At 61.9% G+C, this 17572-nt stretch overlaps 1 protein-coding gene across 7 annotated transcripts in view; it reads left to right on the plus strand.

The window, feature by feature from the left end:
• Window positions 1–17572, plus strand: part of CAMTA1 (calmodulin binding transcription activator 1) — a 544421-nt gene that overhangs the window by 274869 nt on the left and 251980 nt on the right. For all 7 annotated transcript variants that reach the window (XM_056125179.1, XM_056125175.1, XM_056125178.1 and 4 more), the window contains one exon: window positions 2604–2739. In XM_056125179.1, coding sequence (XP_055981154.1) covers window positions 2604–2739 — 136 coding nt within the window. The remainder of the gene's footprint in view (window positions 1–2603; window positions 2740–17572) is intronic.

Here is a 17572-nt window from a genome sequence, read left to right on the forward strand (position 1 = left end):
GTGCAGCCAAGACCCCACACGGGCCGAAAGCAAAGCCAGGTGGCCGGACCCGGTGTCCACGCCGCCAGCATCCCCAGGGCTACTGGGCCCCAGGGGGTGGGAGGGCAGAGACCTGCAGGGAGGTGCCCGCTGGAGGGGCAGGACAGGGCGGGCAGTGTGGGGGTCGCTCCCCGTGAGGGCTCGGTCCACCTGGGCTCCGCCGGGCAGTCCTACCACCTGTCACCTCCCAGTCCTGGCTCCCTCTGAAGCCTGCTGCCTCTCAACCAGTGACAACAGCCAGACATGGAGAGCATCGTGGACGTGGTTGCGGATGTGATTGTGGGTGTAGACGTGCTGTGGCTGTGGTCATGGCCGTGGTCGTGGCTGTGGGTCGTGGCTGTGGCCGTGGTCACGGCCATAGATGTGGTCGTGGACCTGGAAATGAGCGATCGGGGCTTGATGGCAGCCCCCGTGCGTCTCCCGCTAACCTCCGTGTCCTCCCCGTGTCCCCATTTCCTGTTTCCCGGCCAGGCCCCTCCTTTTCAGCTGCCTTGAAATCACATGCCCCACCCTCCACCCTCCCTGCACACAGGACCGGCTCCGACCCTCTGGCCTGGCGTCCCCCCTTCCTCGGGTGGGGGTGGCCGTGGGGGTCTTTGCCAAGGAGAGGTGAGCGCGGCTGCTCCTCATGGCAGGTGTTCGGGTCTTACTTCTCATGGGAGGTGAGGACGGACAAATGGGGGTGGGGTCCCCGCGGGATCTTCCTGGGGGATTGGATCTATGGGCAGGTGGGCATTGGGAGAGGGCCCTGGGGGCCACAGCTACGAGGGGGCGTCAGTCTACAGGCGTGTCAGTGAGAGGCGAGGGCACTGCTGCCCGGCTGGACCTGGTGGCCACGTGTCTCCGGGAGCCCCTGCTGGGCCTGGGCGGGCGAGGGGGATGCCACCCTCTGGGTCCTTGTTTCTGTCGGGGGCGGCTCTGCTCAGAGGGTCCCGTGCTGCCAGCTCACTCCTGGGCATAGGCCTCGTAGTTGGGGTCTCTTGGGGAACTCAGGGCTCGAACTGAAGGGGGAGATGGCAGAATCGGGGTGCCGCACCCCCCCCCCCCGTCACTTAGCAAGGCCCTGTCAGGCGTCTGGAGGCAGGGCCCACGGGTGACCCGGGTGACAGGCCCCAGAGCTGACTGCATTGGGACATGCCCATAGTGACAGTGCTGTGACAGGCTCCAAAGTGGCAGTGTTGACAGGCCCCACAGGTGACACATTGTGACAGACTTCACAGGTGACAGTTTTGTGACAGGCCCCAGAGGTGACAACGGTGTGACAGGCCCCACAAGTGACATGCTGTGACAGGCCCCACCGGTGACGGTGTTGACAGGTCCCACAGGTGACACATTGTGACAGGCCTCACCGGTGATAGTTTTGTGACAGGCCCCAGAGGTGACAGTGTTGTGACAGGCCCCAGAGGTGACACGCTGTGACAGGCGTGATGCTGCCTCAGCCTATCTCAGTTGCGCGGGCTGTGAGGAAACCCCTGTTGACAGGAGCCAGCGGCTCACTGGTTGGCCAGTGATGGAGTGGGGAGCTGATTCCTAGAAAGGCGGAGGGGAGGGAGGGAGAGAAGGAGAAAGAGGGAGAGGGAGGGAGAGAGAGGGAGGGAGGGAGAGGGAGAGAGAGGGAGGGACAGAGGGAGGGAAAGGGAGAGAAGGGGAGAGGGAGGGAAAGAGGGGGGAGGGGGAGGGAGAAATGGAGAGGGGGAAGGAGGGGGAGGGACGGGGGGAGGGAGAGCTGGGCTGTGCGGGCAGGGGGGTGGCCAGTTTGGTCCCCTCTGCAGCCTCACCTGCTCTCTTGGCCGGTGTCTGCCTAGTGTGCCGGCACTGTGGGGGGAGTGTTTGGAGGCTCTTGTGGGTCTCCCAGGCTGCAGATCTGGGGGCTCCTGCCCTGGAGCACGGGGGAGCTTCCCAAGCGTCCCTGCCCCTGCCATGCCCCGCCCCCACTGCAGGGGGGTGCTCACTCCCCCCCCCCCCCCCGCTCCCAGCCCACGTGTCAGCGGGGCCCACCAGGCTCGGAGGGACCATTTGAGGGCCTCTGCCGTTTGGCCTGTCACTGCCGGACCCCGGAAGAACCGACCCCTCCTCATCTGTTTCCCTAAGCGGTGGTCAGTGGAGACCTGAGCTCGGAGGCCTTCCACGGGATGGGGGGCTGGACTAGGACCGCCCCCACTCGCAGTCAGCTCCCCCCCCCGTCCGCTGTGGGCTTGCACCCAACACAGACATCTAGCACCCGCGCCCCTTTATTCCCATGCCAGTGAGGGGGTCGGAGACGGGGAGCTGTGTGGCTCGACCACCCCCACTCTCCTCCTGCCCCTTCCCCACGCCGTAGTTACTCATCAGATGGTGAACCTTAGGCAGGAGATGTTTTTTTTTTTTTTTTCCCGGCCCATCATTGCCACATTCATGGTACCAAATCCACGGGCAAATTTTGGCTGGCCCATGAAACATGGTGAATCCTGAGCACCGCAATAAAAGGTGAAAAACGGGGCATCCCCGCGAGTGTGGCCTCTGGCTTTGCCGTGGAGACTGGTGGCCGGTGGCCTCTGGGTAACCTGCCCTGTGTCGCTTTGCAGACCGCAGAATGGCTCCATGATCCTCTACAACAGGAAGAAGGTGAAGTACCGGAAGGATGGCTACTGCTGGAAGAAGCGGAAGGATGGAAAGACCACCCGCGAGGACCACATGAAGCTGAAGGTTCAGGGAGTGGAGGTAAGGAGCGGCCGGCACCCCGGTCCCCGAACCAAACCCAGCCCAAGCGAGACGGAGTCCGGAAAGCACTGGCATCAGGAGGGGTGCTCGGACCCTGTGTGTGCAGCCCAGGGTGTGCCCGGAGGTGGCAAGGGAGAAGGCGCTGCAGGTGGGGGTGTTGTTCTCCGTGCAGGTCCCATGGGAGCTGGGAGATTCCCCCCCCAGCCCGGGACGCTCACTTCTGCCCATCTGATGGCTGCCCGTTTCCCTCCGTGTGTTCTGGCCTCGGGTCTGGAGGACCAGATGAGAGACCCTGGGACTGGGGTGTTTTGGTGCTTGGGGCACGTCGTAGGGTTTTGTGCACCTTTTAGCAATAGTCCCAGGGGAGGCAGCGGGGGGGAGCAGGTGTTCTGAGCCCCCAGCTATATTCACAAGTCAGCCCTAGAGACGCCCCCCCCCCCCCCCCGCCCGAAGTCCTCCTACACTCTCTGGGGCCCTGGGCTGTGTGACCCGGCAGCAGAGCAAGGGCCCGGGAGTCAGGATGTGCAGTCAGCAACCACATCTTGGGGGCCGCACCCCACACTCTGTCTGTCATGCGGAGCTGGGCAGCGTCAGGTCTCTGCTCCCAGGCTGGATCCCTCAGCCCGTCGCAGCTCAGCGGCCACCACGCCAAGCACTTTGTCGTTCTGTCTTTGTCTACGTCAGTCACATGCTTGTGCAGCGGTCTCCGGCGCCCCATGGGGAGGTGGCTGCCATGTGGTGTGTGTCTGATGGGTTCCATAACCCTTGGTAACGTGCTTTACGATGATGGGCAAAGGGGAGCCCCTCCAGGGAGCCCAGGCCCCCTTACACTCCAGCCGGGGTCACGCAACATTCCACGGACAGCCGGGGACACTCCCAGGCACGGTCCTCCCGGAGATGAAGGGACGGGGGGATGGGGCTTGCAGGGGGCTCTCCGGGGTACAGGGAGGGGTGCTGGGGCTGTGCGGGGGTTCCCTCGCCTCATGTTCCCTTGTGTGGAGGCCGCGCATCAATGGGAATTTCTGGGCTGTGGTCCCAAGGTGGCGGGCTCTGTGCTCTGTCCCATGCTGGACATGGAGTTTCCCCCAGATGGGATCTTCGGTGCTGTTGGGGCATTCCCACAAGGCTCACAGCCTGTGCACTGCCTGGATGTGTGGGTGAGGGCCATTGAGAGATGACCCCAGGATGGGCTGGGTGGTTTTTGGGCCTGCGCTGGGCCCTGGGATCCATCCCGGGATCTTCGGAGCCTGGCCTGGGCATCGGGGTGCCCTGGGAGAGGAGAGGCTGGTGACTGCCGGCGGGGAGGAGCAACCCCCAATCAGCTCCGGGGTCTGACCCCTGTGCCCTCGCTGCACCCGACACCCCCGTGCACGCTCACTGTCCAGTGGGGGGCCCAGACGGCAGGGTGGGCGGGTCAGGGTGAGGCTTTCTAACTCGGGTTTGCCCTGCCAGGGTCCAGCCACCCCCTGGAGGCGGGCTTCTCCCCCAGGTGCAGGGCTCAGGCGGCCAGAACTCCCCAGCTCTTGGTGCTGGGGACAGAGCGCCTGGGCCCATGGGGAGCACGGCCGGGCCTCTCCTCTCCCGATGGGGAGACCCCGTGAAAGCAGAGAGTGGGCGCGAGTGTCCGGTCCCCGTGTCTGGGCAGCTGGTTGGGCTGAGGGTGGGGTGGGTCTCAGCCCCAGACTGTGCCCTTCTGGGGTCCGGCTGGACCAGCCCCTTTCAGGGTCAGGACGCTGCCCCCACCACCCCCGACTATGCCAGGGGTCCCGCCCGTGTGAGCCCGCTCCTCCTGGTTCTTGGTCACTCCCCGCGGTGAGGACCCTGGGCGGAGAGTGCAGCTCCCTGGGCCAAGGCTGCTTTATCACTGAGGCGGGTGAACCCCGTTGCAGGGCCTCTAGCCCAGGCCACAGCCCAGACCCCCTGGGGGGGACCCGGGAAGGGAGCTGGGCTGTGCTGAGCACCGCGTGGCGGGGACCCTGCCGCCGACTCGGGCTCACGGCCATGAGAGACCCAGGTCTGGTGGGCTCTGGAGGGCCCCCCAGTGAGTCCAGGGGTGGTCCCAGCCCCTGCTGTCTGCACAGGGTCCCCCACCCGCCTTGTGGGCAGCAGCGTCTGCCCCTGCGCACAGCCTCAGCTGGCCCTCCCTGGGCTGCCCGCACCCAGAACTCCAGACAGGCCGCCCAGCCCACAGGGAAGGGGATGGTGCAGACGGCAGAGCCCCTTGTCTCCCCCACCTCCCACCCCGCCGCCCGCCGGCCCCGAGCCTGTCTCTGGACTGAGCCATGCTAGAAGTGATGTTCTCCTTCCGGGATGCTCAGGCCACGTAGGAAACAGGGGAAAAAAAAATACAGCCCCAGTTTGGAGCAGGAATGATACTGTGGTTAGCGCATTAGGAACCAACAGGGCGTGAAATAGCAGTCTGCCTCGGGCGGCCCCCCTCGAAGATGGGGGGAGGGGAGCTCTCGGGCCCAGCCCACACGCCTAGGATCCACAGGGCGCTGGGAGACTGGGAGACCGGAGGATGGGAGTTGGTGGGCAGGAGTGGGGGAGGGGTGGTCAGGGCCTAGCCCAGTCGTGCCTGTCCCTAGGGCCCCTCCCAGGCTGGGGCACCATCACCCACCCCCCACGGCTCAGGGGCTTTGTCCTCTCCAGGTCCAGCACTGCGGGGGGGGGGGGGGGGGGGGGAGGGGGAGGCCGGGGACCGTGTGCTGTCAGCCCCTGTGCAGAGCTACAGGACACCCCTGGGGGGAGCCGTAAGCATCCCGGGGAAGGGGGGGCCAGGCTCCGTCACTGCACACGTGTGCACACACAGGCGCACACACCCACGTGTGTCTGTACGTGCTCACAGGGGCGTGTGTAAATGCACACGTGCCAGACATGTACACGCGCGCACACGCTAAGGCGAGATGCCCCCTTCCAGGTGACACAGAACGCCCCCACGCCACGTCTGGGGGAGCACGGGGGGGAGCACTGGGGGAACATGAAGGAGCATTGGGGGAACACAGGGGAGCACTAGGGGAGCACAGAGGAGCACTGGGGAGCATTGGGGGAGCACAGGGGAGCATTAGGTGAACATGGGGGAGCGCGGAGGAGCACTGGGGGAACACGGGAGCACGGGGGGAGCACTTGGAAGCACTAGGGGAACATGGAAGAGCACTGGGGAGCACTGGGAGAACACAGAGGAGGACTAGGGGAGCATGGAGGAGCACTGGGGTAACACAGGGGAGCACTAGGGGAGCACGGAGGAGCATGGTCTGTGTCGCGTTGACGCTCCCGTGGCCGGGAGTCCTGGGCTTGTGCCGGCGGCTCTGACCTGCAGAGAAGCGGCTCAGCTTCTGCAGAGGCCGGTGGCCTGAGGGACTCTGGCTCCAGGCGGAGACTTGGTCTCTGTCCAGACGCAGGACGGACACAGAAGCAGCGGCATCAGGAAAGGCCCCGCACAGTGAAGGCGAGCAGCCGCCAGCCCGAGGCCTGTGGGCAGTGTGGGCCTGGCGCAGAGCCGGGCGCTGGGCAGCAGAGCCAGGGAGCTGGACAGCAGAGCCGGGTGCTGGACGCTGGGGCCTGTGCTTGAGGCCCGCAGTCCCTGCCCTGTGCTCGCAGGCCTGCAGAGGCTAGGTGGGAGCCTGGCCCTCCCGGCTCTCTGCTCGTGCCCCACGTCCGTCTCATCTCCTGCCGTTTCCCCGGGAGGCGTGGGCAGCCTCACAGGCAGAACCGCAGAGCCTGGCTGGGTTCTGCTGAACCTGGTTTTCGTTGTTACCCTCACAGTCCCCATGCACGGCTGCAGAGAACCTGGGAGTGGGGGGGGGGGAGTGTGCAGATGGGGAATTTAGGGGACTCGGTTGCACTGGCCAGGGGCCTCCGACCCTGAGTTGAGAAGAATCCCCCCCACCTCCCGCGTCACTGGGAGCCTTTAAAGCCTGCGTCCTGGCCTGCGTTCCAGTCTGGCGGCTCCAGCCCTGTCCTGCTCCACCCCTCCCCCCTCCCTGGGGAACTGGCGACAGTGGTCACTGGGGCAAGGGTCTCCTCCTGGCTGCATGCAGGGCTGTGAACTGGGGCTCATGGCACCTGTGAGTCTATTCCCTCCCTGCCATCCGCCAAGTGTCCTGGGGAGACTCCAGGAGATGGGATTGAGGCCACGGGGTACACGGGGGATGTCACTGGACAGTCACTGGGCGGCACTGTGTCTCCCAGGATGGGGTTTGTGGCCGGGGCGGGGGCTCAGTGTCACCCTGAGTCTTGGAGGCTGCTCCCAGCCCGCCCCCAATGGGTGCACAGGCCTCCCCTGGCTCACGTCCGGAGCTCCCAGTCGGGGTGGGGGCAGGAGGCATCACTTTAGACTTTTTCTTACTGGAGGGGGGAGCCCAGGGGGTTTCCAAGTGGCTCAGGAGGCCCTGGCGAGCCTGAGCCATCGTTCCCAGCCACCCCCCCGGTGTGGGGAGCCCCAGGGCTGCACCTAGAGACACCCTGGGACCCTGGGGAGCCGATGGCCTCTGGTCAGGCCCATGCGTGGTACGACCCTAAGGTCCAGGTTGGGGGTGGAGACCCTCAGTCCCTCTCACAGCTCAGCCCGCCCAGCCTGTGCGCCCACAATCCCCACCCAGACACGGGCAGGAGCCGCAGGGAGACCGGCCACGGGGGACACGCGCGTGCCTGAGACCCTGCATGTTGTCACGAATCCCCCTGAGCGCTGCCCGGGTCACCCTGGTGGGCCCAGAACCACTGACCCACATAGAGAGAGGATGGATTGGTGGAAGGACACACCGACAGGCCAGGCATGGGCAGACCACCCGCCACCTGGCGGACCAGCCCCCTGCCAGCTCCCACTGCCCACTGCCCTCTGCTGTTCCCCGCTGCCTGCTGCCCACTGCTGATTTCCCACTGCCCGCTTCTGATGCCCCCTTGCCCACTGTCTCCCACTGGCTCCCCACTGCCTACTGCCCACTGCTCCCCGCCAGCTCCCCACTGACCACTGATCGTTGCCCCCACGGACTCCCCACTGCCCACTGCTGACTCCCCACTGCCCACTGCCCAGTGGACCCCGGCACCTACTGCTGACTGCTCAGTGATGACTCCACACTGCCCGCTGCCCCCCACCAACTGCCCACTGCTGACTGCCACTTCCGGTGCCTGGCCCAGTGTCCACCATACGGGCTCTAAATGGACCCAGGAGTGCAGTGATGGACTGGCTCTATGGGTCGGACGGTCACCTGGGCAGCTGTCAGGATGGAGACCAGGCTTCCGTTGCCCTCTCAGAGCCACTGGCCGAAGGCAGGACTCGGCCTGTGCCAGCTCTGGGCGGGTGTGGGGAGACCCAGAGCTGACCCGAAGGATAGGCAGCTGGGCACTGTGTCCCGGATGTGGCCGCGATGGCCAGTGTCCCCAGAGCTGTTGCTGGCCCATGTCCTGGTTCTCCTCTCCTTCCGCCAGCAGCTGTGTGTCCCTGAGACCTGACGCCTGTGCCCAGCCAGCAAATGTCTCCGGCGTGTGGCAGAGGGCAGGCACTTGGACCCCTCGGGTTTCCTTTGGTGCTACCAGGGCTGCCCATGGCCCAGCTCCAGGGCTCAGCTTTGTGGCACCACTCGTGGTTCTGTGGATTCGCCCCAGGGCTCACTCCCTGGTTCTGTGGCTCGACTCCTATAACTCTGCTCCGTGGCACTGCTCTGTGGTTCTGTAGTTCAACTCTGAGGCTCTGCTCCGTGGTTCTGTGGGCTTGACTCCGTGGCATCACTTTATGGTTCTGTGGCTCGACCCCGTGGCCCTGCTCCGTGGCTTGACTTCCCAGAGCTGCTCGGGGCAGCAGAGGACAGGCAAGGCCCCGCCACTCTGAGCTCCCTGCACGGCGGCCCAGCCGACTGGGATCCTGGTCCCACCAACTGCGTCTGACCCGCTCCACCCATCGAGCCTCTTGGCTGTGCCCCTTCCCAGGGTGGTGCTGTCCCCTGAGCCAGGCTCTGGCTGGCCTCCGCCGCCGGCTGTGATGGCTGCGAAGGGCAGGTGCCCTCACAGAGCTGAACGAATGTTGCCTCGGCATGGATCGATCATTTGGTTTGCTTTCTTCAATATCCAAGGTGGCGTGTCACAGACCAGCCGGGCTCTCTACGGCGCATGATTCATGGCCTCGCAGGAGTGATGGGGAATCAGACGGGGTCTGACCCTCAGAAACCTGAAACGGAACCTTATGAACCTGCCCTCAGCGAGTGCACGTGTCAATGATTTCTTCCCCTGGGGCTGGAGCGATAGCACAGCGGGTAGGGCGTTTGCCTTGCACACAGGCAACCCAGGTTCGATTCTCAGCATCTCACGTGGTCCCCCGAGCACTGCCAGTGTAATTCCTGAGTGCAGAGCCAGGAGTAACCCCTGGGTGTGTGACCCAAAAAGCAAAAAAAAAAAAAAAATTTCTTCCCCACGCAAGGATCCTTGGGGTCACGCTGGCCGTGTTGGGGGTCACTCTTGGCCACATCGGGGAACTGTGAAGTGCCCCCTGAAGGGCTGGGCCTCATCTGACCTGCGGCTCCAGAGCCCTACTGTATGCGTCCCGGCCACGGCGTGGCGTGGACCCCAGGAGTGACCCCTCGTTGAGCGGCCCAGAGTTGTGTTCAAGACTTGGGGGAGTGAGCCTAAGTCCCTCCCAGAAGCGAGGGGGAGGATGGGGAGCCCTGGAGGACGAGGAGGCCAACACGGTGCTTGACCTGGGCACAGCAAGGCTGGCAGAGGGTTAGTGTCGGGAGAGGACCTGGTGCCAGGTAGCTGTGGGCACTGCAGAGGCTGAGCTGGTGACCAGACACATGACCAGCCCTCACGTCTGCTGGCCATGCTAACGGCAGTGTCGGTGTCTGAGTTTCCGACACTGTGGCCTTCTCCTGGGATGTGGCACGGACAGGGAAGTTCACAGCACCCCGCGGGAGACCCCAAGACCCTCTCCTGCTTCCCTGCACCCCCTCTGCCCTGTGCACCACCACACGTTACCTTTTACCCTGCATGTTCCCGGGTGGGATCAGGCGAGTTTGCAGGTAACACCCCAGCTTGGTGCCGGCCGCTCCTGAGACAGTCCCCACGTGGCTTCCAGTGCAAGCCGGGTTGCCAGCTCTGATTCTTGCTGGTGGCACGGCCCTGCTCAGGGCTGCTGGGAGCTGCTGGGTCTGGGAGGGGGGGGCTCGTGACTCGGGGACGTCCTTTGGGTGGTGGTGACTCAGTGCCGGCTCCTTTGCGTCTCACCCATGGCATGTGCTGTGGGGACCCGGTTTCCACTTCCGGGGGGGGGGGGACCCAGCGGAGGCAGGACCTGGTCTGGGAGAGCTTCTGCAGGTCCCGGGGTCCGTGGCCTCCCGGGGATGGGACTGATGGGGAGCCCAGCTACGCCCCACCCAGAGGGAGTGCCCGCCCCCACCACTGAGCGCAACCCCTCCCGTTCCACGTTCTGCCCACCGGGGGTCGGGGTGGGTTTGCTTGTTTGTTTATTGAGGTTTTTTCGGCCTTCACGACACCCAGCCACCAAGCTCTCGGTCTAAGTAGCAGCTGAGTTGGGGGCCTCATCGCTTGCCGTTGCTAGCTCTGCAACTTTTCCGGGTGCTCCAGATGGAAGAGCAAACGGGGAGAGCCCGGGAAGGGCGGTGGGAAATAAACGTGCTCCGAAATTATGGATCTGGGCTCCTGCTGCCCCCGCAGCTAGTGCTCGCGGTGGCATATTGAGGAGGGATGGAGTTGCGGAGAAGACCCGGGCGAGGCAGAGCTGGGGGCAGGAGGAGCCGCCGTCACCCTCTGCTAATGGGTACGAGGCCGAGCTGCACTTTTTACGCTCAATTAGTTCCCGCATCGGGTTGGACACACTACAATGAAGAACATCTTGGGGTTTTGTTTCTGCAGGATTCAGGGCGATGAGATGAGATACATTCAGTCAAGGGCCCCTCTGTTCCCTTTCCGTGTAGGGGACTTCTATGTGCCTTGACCTCGGGTGCAGACGGATGCGCCTGCGTCCTTAGGAAGAAGAGGGGCTAGAATGAAGGAGCAGCCCCTCATTCCCGGGCAAGGCAGTGCCCCTGAGCACGCAGTGCCACCAGGACTGGTGCTTTTCAGTAGAGCGTCTTCCCGTCCCTTGGGTGGCCATCGTCCACTCCTGCGCAGCGTTTGACCCGTCCCATGCTGTGAAGATCAGACAGGGGGGTGGGGAGCTTGGCATGGCTCACAGATGCCAGCTTATAGGCAGCCCAGTGCTTGCCAGGCTGAGCGTTTCAAGCGCCCTTGTTGAATTTATTTTGCTTCATTATCTTTTCTTGCATTTTTAATGCTCCTAATAAGATGATATTAGGAAGTGCAGTGTGTGCTGATGCGAATAGTGCTAGATGCGGGAATCAGCGGCGGGGCGGGGGGCGGGGGGGACGCAAGGAAACGTTCCATGCCCGGAACTGGGGGACCTGGGGAGACCAAGCCCGGCCTCCCCTTAGGCGTCTCTGACCTCTCATGAGGGGTCCTGCGGGGCCAGGGTCTCCGCCACAGATGGTGGAGAGACGCGTTTCTGTGTGTGGGTTGCGTGGGGGGCGCTGATGGGGTGGGCGGGCCCGGGGCTGAGGAGCTGCCTCCCGGGGGCGGGGGTGGCGGTGACCCTCAGGGGAGAGACCATGACCATGCCTGTGTCCCCTGACAGTTAGGACCCCTGGGTCACTGAGTCCCAAACTGGTTTGAAAATAACCCGTCCACACGGCCCCAGCCTGCCCGAGCATCACAGGCACCCCTTCCGTGCAGTGTAGCCAGAGGCCCCGGCCCCCCCTGTCCAGGCAAAGGCGGGGTCTCGTTCTCCTGCCCAAAGCCAGCAGCCCCAGCTGGGCACACTCGGCAGCGCCGCGGTGTGCGCTCTGAAGCACGAACCCTCCTAAGGAGAGCGCGGGCGAAGCCTGTTAGGTATAATACCCAATTACAGTTATTTTTTACTCCAAAAGGCATGTCAAATAAATAATGCAATTTATGTTACTTCTGGAAAATGTAGCAGCATTCGTTAATTTACATAAATTATACAACTCATTATCTTTGTTTATAATCAGCTCTAGCAATATTTTGGCTTATGGATCTAGAAGGTGTGTGTGTGGGGGGGGGAGGGGGCACCAGCTTCTGGGGGAGTGGGACCCTCCTCTGCAGTCACCTTTGTGTTTATTTACAGAGCGCGGGTGTGTCTGACGGCCCCGGCCCCCCCCCCCCCAGGATCACTGCCCTTTCCCCGTGATGAATGAGGCGCCTTAACTCTGACTTTTGTTTAGAATAAGCCAAATAAATACAAGTGAATTAATCTGCGCTTCCGAGAGTTTGGAGCTATATGGCAGCTTCCTCTGCGGCACTCAGCTGCTGTGCCCTGCGGGGGACTAGGGTTTGATGCAGGGCAGAGGAGGCAGGGTGTGCGGGGCAGAGGGGGCTGGGGTGCAGGGCAGGGGCAGGGGTATAGGGCAGAGGGGGCAGGGGTGTGAGGCAGAGGGGGCAGGGGTGCAGGGCAGAGGAGACGGGTGAGAAGCAGAGGGGGCAGGGGTGAGGGGCAGAGGGGGCAAAGATGAGGGGCAGGGGCAGGGGTACTGGACAGAGGGGGCAGGGATGTGAGGCAGAGGGGGCAGGGGTGAGGGGCAGAGGGGGCAGGGGTGATGGGTAGAGGGGGCAGGGGTGAGGGGCAGATGGGGCAGGGGTGCGGGGCAGAGGGGGCAGGGGTGAGGGGCAGATGGGGCAGGGTGTGCGGGGCAGAGGGGGCAGGGGTGAGGGGCAGATGGGGCAGGGGTGCGGGGCAGAGGGGGCAGGGGGTGAGGGGCAGATGGGGCAGGGGTGCGGGGCAGAGGGGGCAGAGGTGAGGGGCAGAGGGGGCAGGGGTGAGGGGCAGAGGGGGCAGGGGTGAGGGGCAGATGGGGTAGGGGTGCGGGGCAGAGGGGGCAGGGGTGAGGAGCAGAGGGGGCAGGGGTGAGGGGCAGATGGGGCAGGGGTGTGGGGCAGAGGGGGCAGGGGTGAGGGGCAGATGGGGCAGGGGTGCGGGGCAGAGGGGGCAGGGGTGAGGGGCAGATGGGGCAGGGGTGCGGGGCAGAGGGAGCAGGGGTGTGTGGCAGAGAGGACAGGTGTGAACGGCAGAGGGGGCAGGGGTGATAGCACAGCGGGGGAGGGCATTTGCCTTGAACGCAGCCGACCCGGGTTCAATTCCCAGCATCCCATAGGGTCCCCCGAGCACCGTCAGGAGTGATTCCTGAGTACAGAGCCAGGAGGAACCCCTGAGCATCACCGGGTGTGACCCAAAAAGCAAAAAGAGAGAGAGAGAGAGAGAGAGAGAGAGAGAGAGAGAGAGAGAGAGAGAAACTCAAGAAAGAACCCGGGATTCTCCAAGGGTGGAGAGAGCCTCATACCCCAGCGTGAAAGTCCACATCTCAAGAGGGGAGATGCGGGTGACCCATGTGCTTGGCCACAAAGGCTTGAGCAGCATATGCGCACGCTTCCTTTGCTCAAGGAATTTTCCACCTGCCCCCAGTGGGACTTCTGCCTTTGTAAAAGTCCCGAGGTTGCCAGGGCCAGTAGACTTGGGAGTGGTGATGGTCTTCTTTGAAATTCCTCTCCTGGCCTTTTGTTACTGCCTGAGCTTCAGTCTGCAGGGATCTGGCCTTCTCTGGGCCTGCCTCTGGCCAAGTGAGGGTCTTATCAGGCTTCAGTACCTGTTTTCTGCTCAGTTGGCTTTTTTGCATCTTCCAGGCTACCATACCATGATTTCCCAGGAAGTTCACTGTCGTTGCCTTGAGGGACGACGGGCCTTCCCTCTCGACCTGCCTGCCTGCATCAGCACTGCCTGTGGGAGCGTTTCTGGGGCCTCTAACCCTGCTCTCCGTCCCCCACTGCTGTGGGCAAGTCAGTTTTCTGTTGGAAGGAGGCTGAAGAGAGCATAGGGGGTCAAGGCGCTTGCCTTGCACATGACTGAACTGGTCCCCTCCCCCCCCCCCCCCCACCAGGAGTGATCCTGTGTCCCTGCCAAACACACACACACACACACACACACACACACACACACACACGGGGAGAAGAACACAGGGCTGAGCTGTGTGTTAATCCGGTACCCTGCGTCTCTGAAAATACCCAGAGGTTTCTTCCGACGGGGCTTCAGAGGATCTGGTCCAAACCAGCATCCTCTCCACCACCACATGTGTTCCTTGGCGGCGGTGCTGGGGGCCGCAGCCCACTCTGGCTTTCTGGCTGGAGGCATTGCCCAGCCACTAGCTTGGGGACGCATCGCCATGTGGCTGAGTCGAAGATCAGAGTTCAGAAAGTCCTGGCAAGTGGAGTCTATAAGGGCAGCAGGGGGGAGGCAGGGAGGAGACCCAGTCTGCCAGGTGGCCGCTTTGAGTCTTTCTAAACACCGAAGCGAGTGTGTGAGGCCAGGCTGAGCTCCATGGGAAGTTCCTGCGACCAGGAAGCTGCCTGTGGGTGCTCAGAACCAGGAGATGCACAGGGGGAGGGGGAGGTGCTGACTGACCCCCGGGGTTCAGACCTGCCCCTACCCCCATCTCCCCCCCGAGCTGAGGAAGCCCTGGACCCAGCAAGCAGGAGGATGTCGGGTCTCCAGACAGGCACGTCTGCCTCAAGCTGCTCTTCAGGAAGCGGAGTCCGTCAGAGGAGAGGTCAAAGCCTCACCCCACTCCAGGTCCTTCCTGGCCACCCCCCCCCCCACCCCCCCACGCACAACAGAACAGATCCGACGAGTCCACACTCCTGGGATGTGGGTGAGCAGGACAGAAGCGGAGACAGTCTCTGCAGCGGCGGTGATTTCCCTGCAAAGTGGGAACCCGAGAGAACGTGATCCCTGGAAAGATGCAGTGTCCGCAGCCCAGAGTTTGCCCCAGGAGTGGATTCTTTCCCTGCTGGCCACGACGGATAGATGGACATCACCGCGCTTGACCACCGCGTGTCCATGCGTTATCCGTGCGAATCAGGCTGGGACTCCTTCCGGGGTTCGGCCCACACGGCTCTGCAGTGCTTGAAGCTGGTGCCAGGTCGGCGACACCAGGAGCTGCATTTCCGAACTGGCTTTCAGCCCGGGTCTCCCGCCAGGGAGGCTGAACGCCCGCGCATCGGAACAACACACCTGCACCCCAAAGACAAGGGCGAGAGTTTGTCAGCATGACAGATGCACAGCCTCTGGTCACCAGGGCAGGAGGGATCAGTTTGGATGAGTTCTAGTGACAGAAGCCAACGATGGCTGTCAGGGCGGGGAAGGGAGGGAGGGAGAAGGGAGAGTGAAGAGGGAAAGGAAAGAGAAGCAGAGAAGACCACTGCACAGGCCCCCACGGGAGGAGGTGAGACAGAGACAGGCAGGCAGGTGAGGCCTCAGGACCACCCTCGGGGCGAGCCCAGCTTCTCAGCAGACTTTGGCAGGCAGAAAAGGCCAGCGAAGGGGAGGGAGCTTAGCACAGTGGGTGGGATACTCGCTTTGTGTGTGGCTAGCTGGGGTTCAATACCTGACACTCTGAGCCCCCCACCCCTCCACAGAAGAGAACCCCACCCAGGGCCCGCCCCACACCTGCAAATGCTGCATACAATTCACTGGTAATGTTCTGTCCCTTTGGTTCACTGGATGAGGTAGGTACGTCAGTCATTATTATTACCTGCAGGAGAGAACACTGCCCAGGGCACACCCCACACCTCCCCTGCAGGAAAGAACCCCGCCTAGGGCCTGTCTCACACCTCCCCTGCAGGAGAGAGCCCCGCCCATGGCCCATCTCACACTCCCCTGCAGGAGAGAAGCCCCACCAGGGCCCATCTCACACCTCCCCTGCAGAAGAGAACCCTGCCCAGGGCCCGCCTCACACCTCCCCTGCAGGAGAGAACCCCACCAGGGCCCACCCGACACCTCCCCTACAGGAGAGAGCCCTGCCCGGGGGCCGTCTCATACTCCCCTGCAGGAGAGAACCCTGCCTAGGGCCCGCCCCACAGGACCCTGCATTGCCACTAAATGCAGAGGAAAGCGGCTCCCCCGAGCTCTCCAATACGTGGGCCAGCAGAGTGTTCACCTTGAGGTTAAGACTTTTCTAGAGCCACTCACAAGCTGCAGCCAGGGGCGGCTGAGGGGCCTTTACACAAGGGAGGAGGGCGTGTTCTCCAGCCTGTCCCCGCTGTCCTGGAACTGCCAGTGATAACCAGGGCTAGAGGCCAGGGGTGTCCAGACCTTCTGCGCCAACAGGCTGGTCCACGGACTGGCGCTTGAAGGCCACTGGATTTGAACACGCTCTTCAGGCTGAAGAGAGAAGCCACATGTGAGGGTCCCCAAAGACCCCTCCTGCTTCCCACACTCCATTAAAAGGTGACTGGCCTGGAGCAATAGTACAGTGGGGACGGCCCTCACCTGGCATGTGGCCAGCCCAGGTTCAGTCCCCCGCGCCGCCAGGAGTGACCCCTGAACAGAGTCAGGGTAAGCCCTGAGCACGTCAGGTATGGTCCCAAACAAGCAAAGGCGGTGCTGTCCCCTGCTTCCTAGCTCCTGCGGCCCCTCCAGAAAGAAGAGTGACTCAACTACCTGACCTCCCACCCGAGGAAATCAGAAAACTCATAGAAATCGCAGCTGAAATCTACAAAAAAATCTACAGAATTTCAATTGAGATGAAGTAGAGAATGGACAAAGAATAGAGATGCTCAATAATTTTTGTTAAAAAAATCTGTTTCCTTTAAAGGATCAACAAAATGTCAGACCTTTAAGAGGACTGCTAAAGATTGGTGATGGATAGGTGGATAGACCCGAGAGATGAAGATTGGGAGCGAGCGTGGGGGCGTCATTAATGACTAGTGAAATAAAAGGAATCATGAATGAACGCGAGGAACGACTAATTGTGTGCCAACAGAGGAGTTAAACAAAACAGGCAGATTCCTAGCAAGATATAATTACTGAAATTAACTCAAAAGAGAGAGAGAATCTGAATAGATTTCAAATCTTCCCACAAAGGAAAATGAAGAGTCAGAGAGATGTTATCAAACATTTCGAGAATTGGCGTCGGAGCTTTGCATTGCGAGAGACCCGGGTTCTGCTCTCAGCACTGCACGGGGGGGGGGGGGGGGGGCGGGTCTCCGGACACCCCCGGGGATGCCCTCCCCCCTAAAGAAATAGGCTAACCCCGACCATTCACAAATGATCCTAGACTCTAGATGAGAGATGGTATGGAAGGACTTCAATTGTGTTTCTGTACACTAGCCATAAAGCAATTGAAATTCAGATTAAGAAAACAATTCCAGTTATAATAGCATTAACAAGAATAAAATTAGGAATTGATTTTTTTAAGGCCATCTTAATAAGTTTTGTTGTGGGGGGGGCCCTTCATGCTGGTGCTCAGGGGCTCCTCCCGTCAGTGTTCCTGGGACTGTGAGGTGCCAGACTTGGACCCCAGGCTCCCAGCATGCAAAGTGGCACAGTTGCTGTATCCGCTCACTCCCTGGTCCAGGAACTAATTGTTTTTTTTTTTTAATTTTATTTTTATAAAGTTATTCGCAATAATTACATTATTATTTGAATCCCACCACCATTGCACTTTCCTACCACCATATTTCGAATGTTTCCACCCCAAATCCCAAACCAAGATGCCCCCCCCCCCCCCGCCAGGAGAACTGAAATAATAAATTTTATATTGTTTGTTGTGAATTATCTGCTAAAAATGGTCCAATCGAGTTTCCTTAGAGGAAAGTGTGTGAAGATAGTTATGATTCGTCCTGGAATCATTAAGCCCTTATGTAAGAGATTACTAACATTTTAGCTAACCTCCATCAAATATTGTGTGCTGGGGCGATAGCACAGCGGTAGGGCGTTTGCCTTGCACGCAGCCAACATGGCCGACCCGAGTTCGATTCC

The sequence above is a fragment of the Sorex fumeus genome, unplaced genomic scaffold (genome assembly GCF_029834395.1).
Source record: "Sorex fumeus unplaced genomic scaffold, SorFum_2.1 ptg000054l, whole genome shotgun sequence".
Lineage (NCBI taxonomy): Eukaryota > Metazoa > Chordata > Mammalia > Eulipotyphla > Soricidae > Sorex > Sorex fumeus.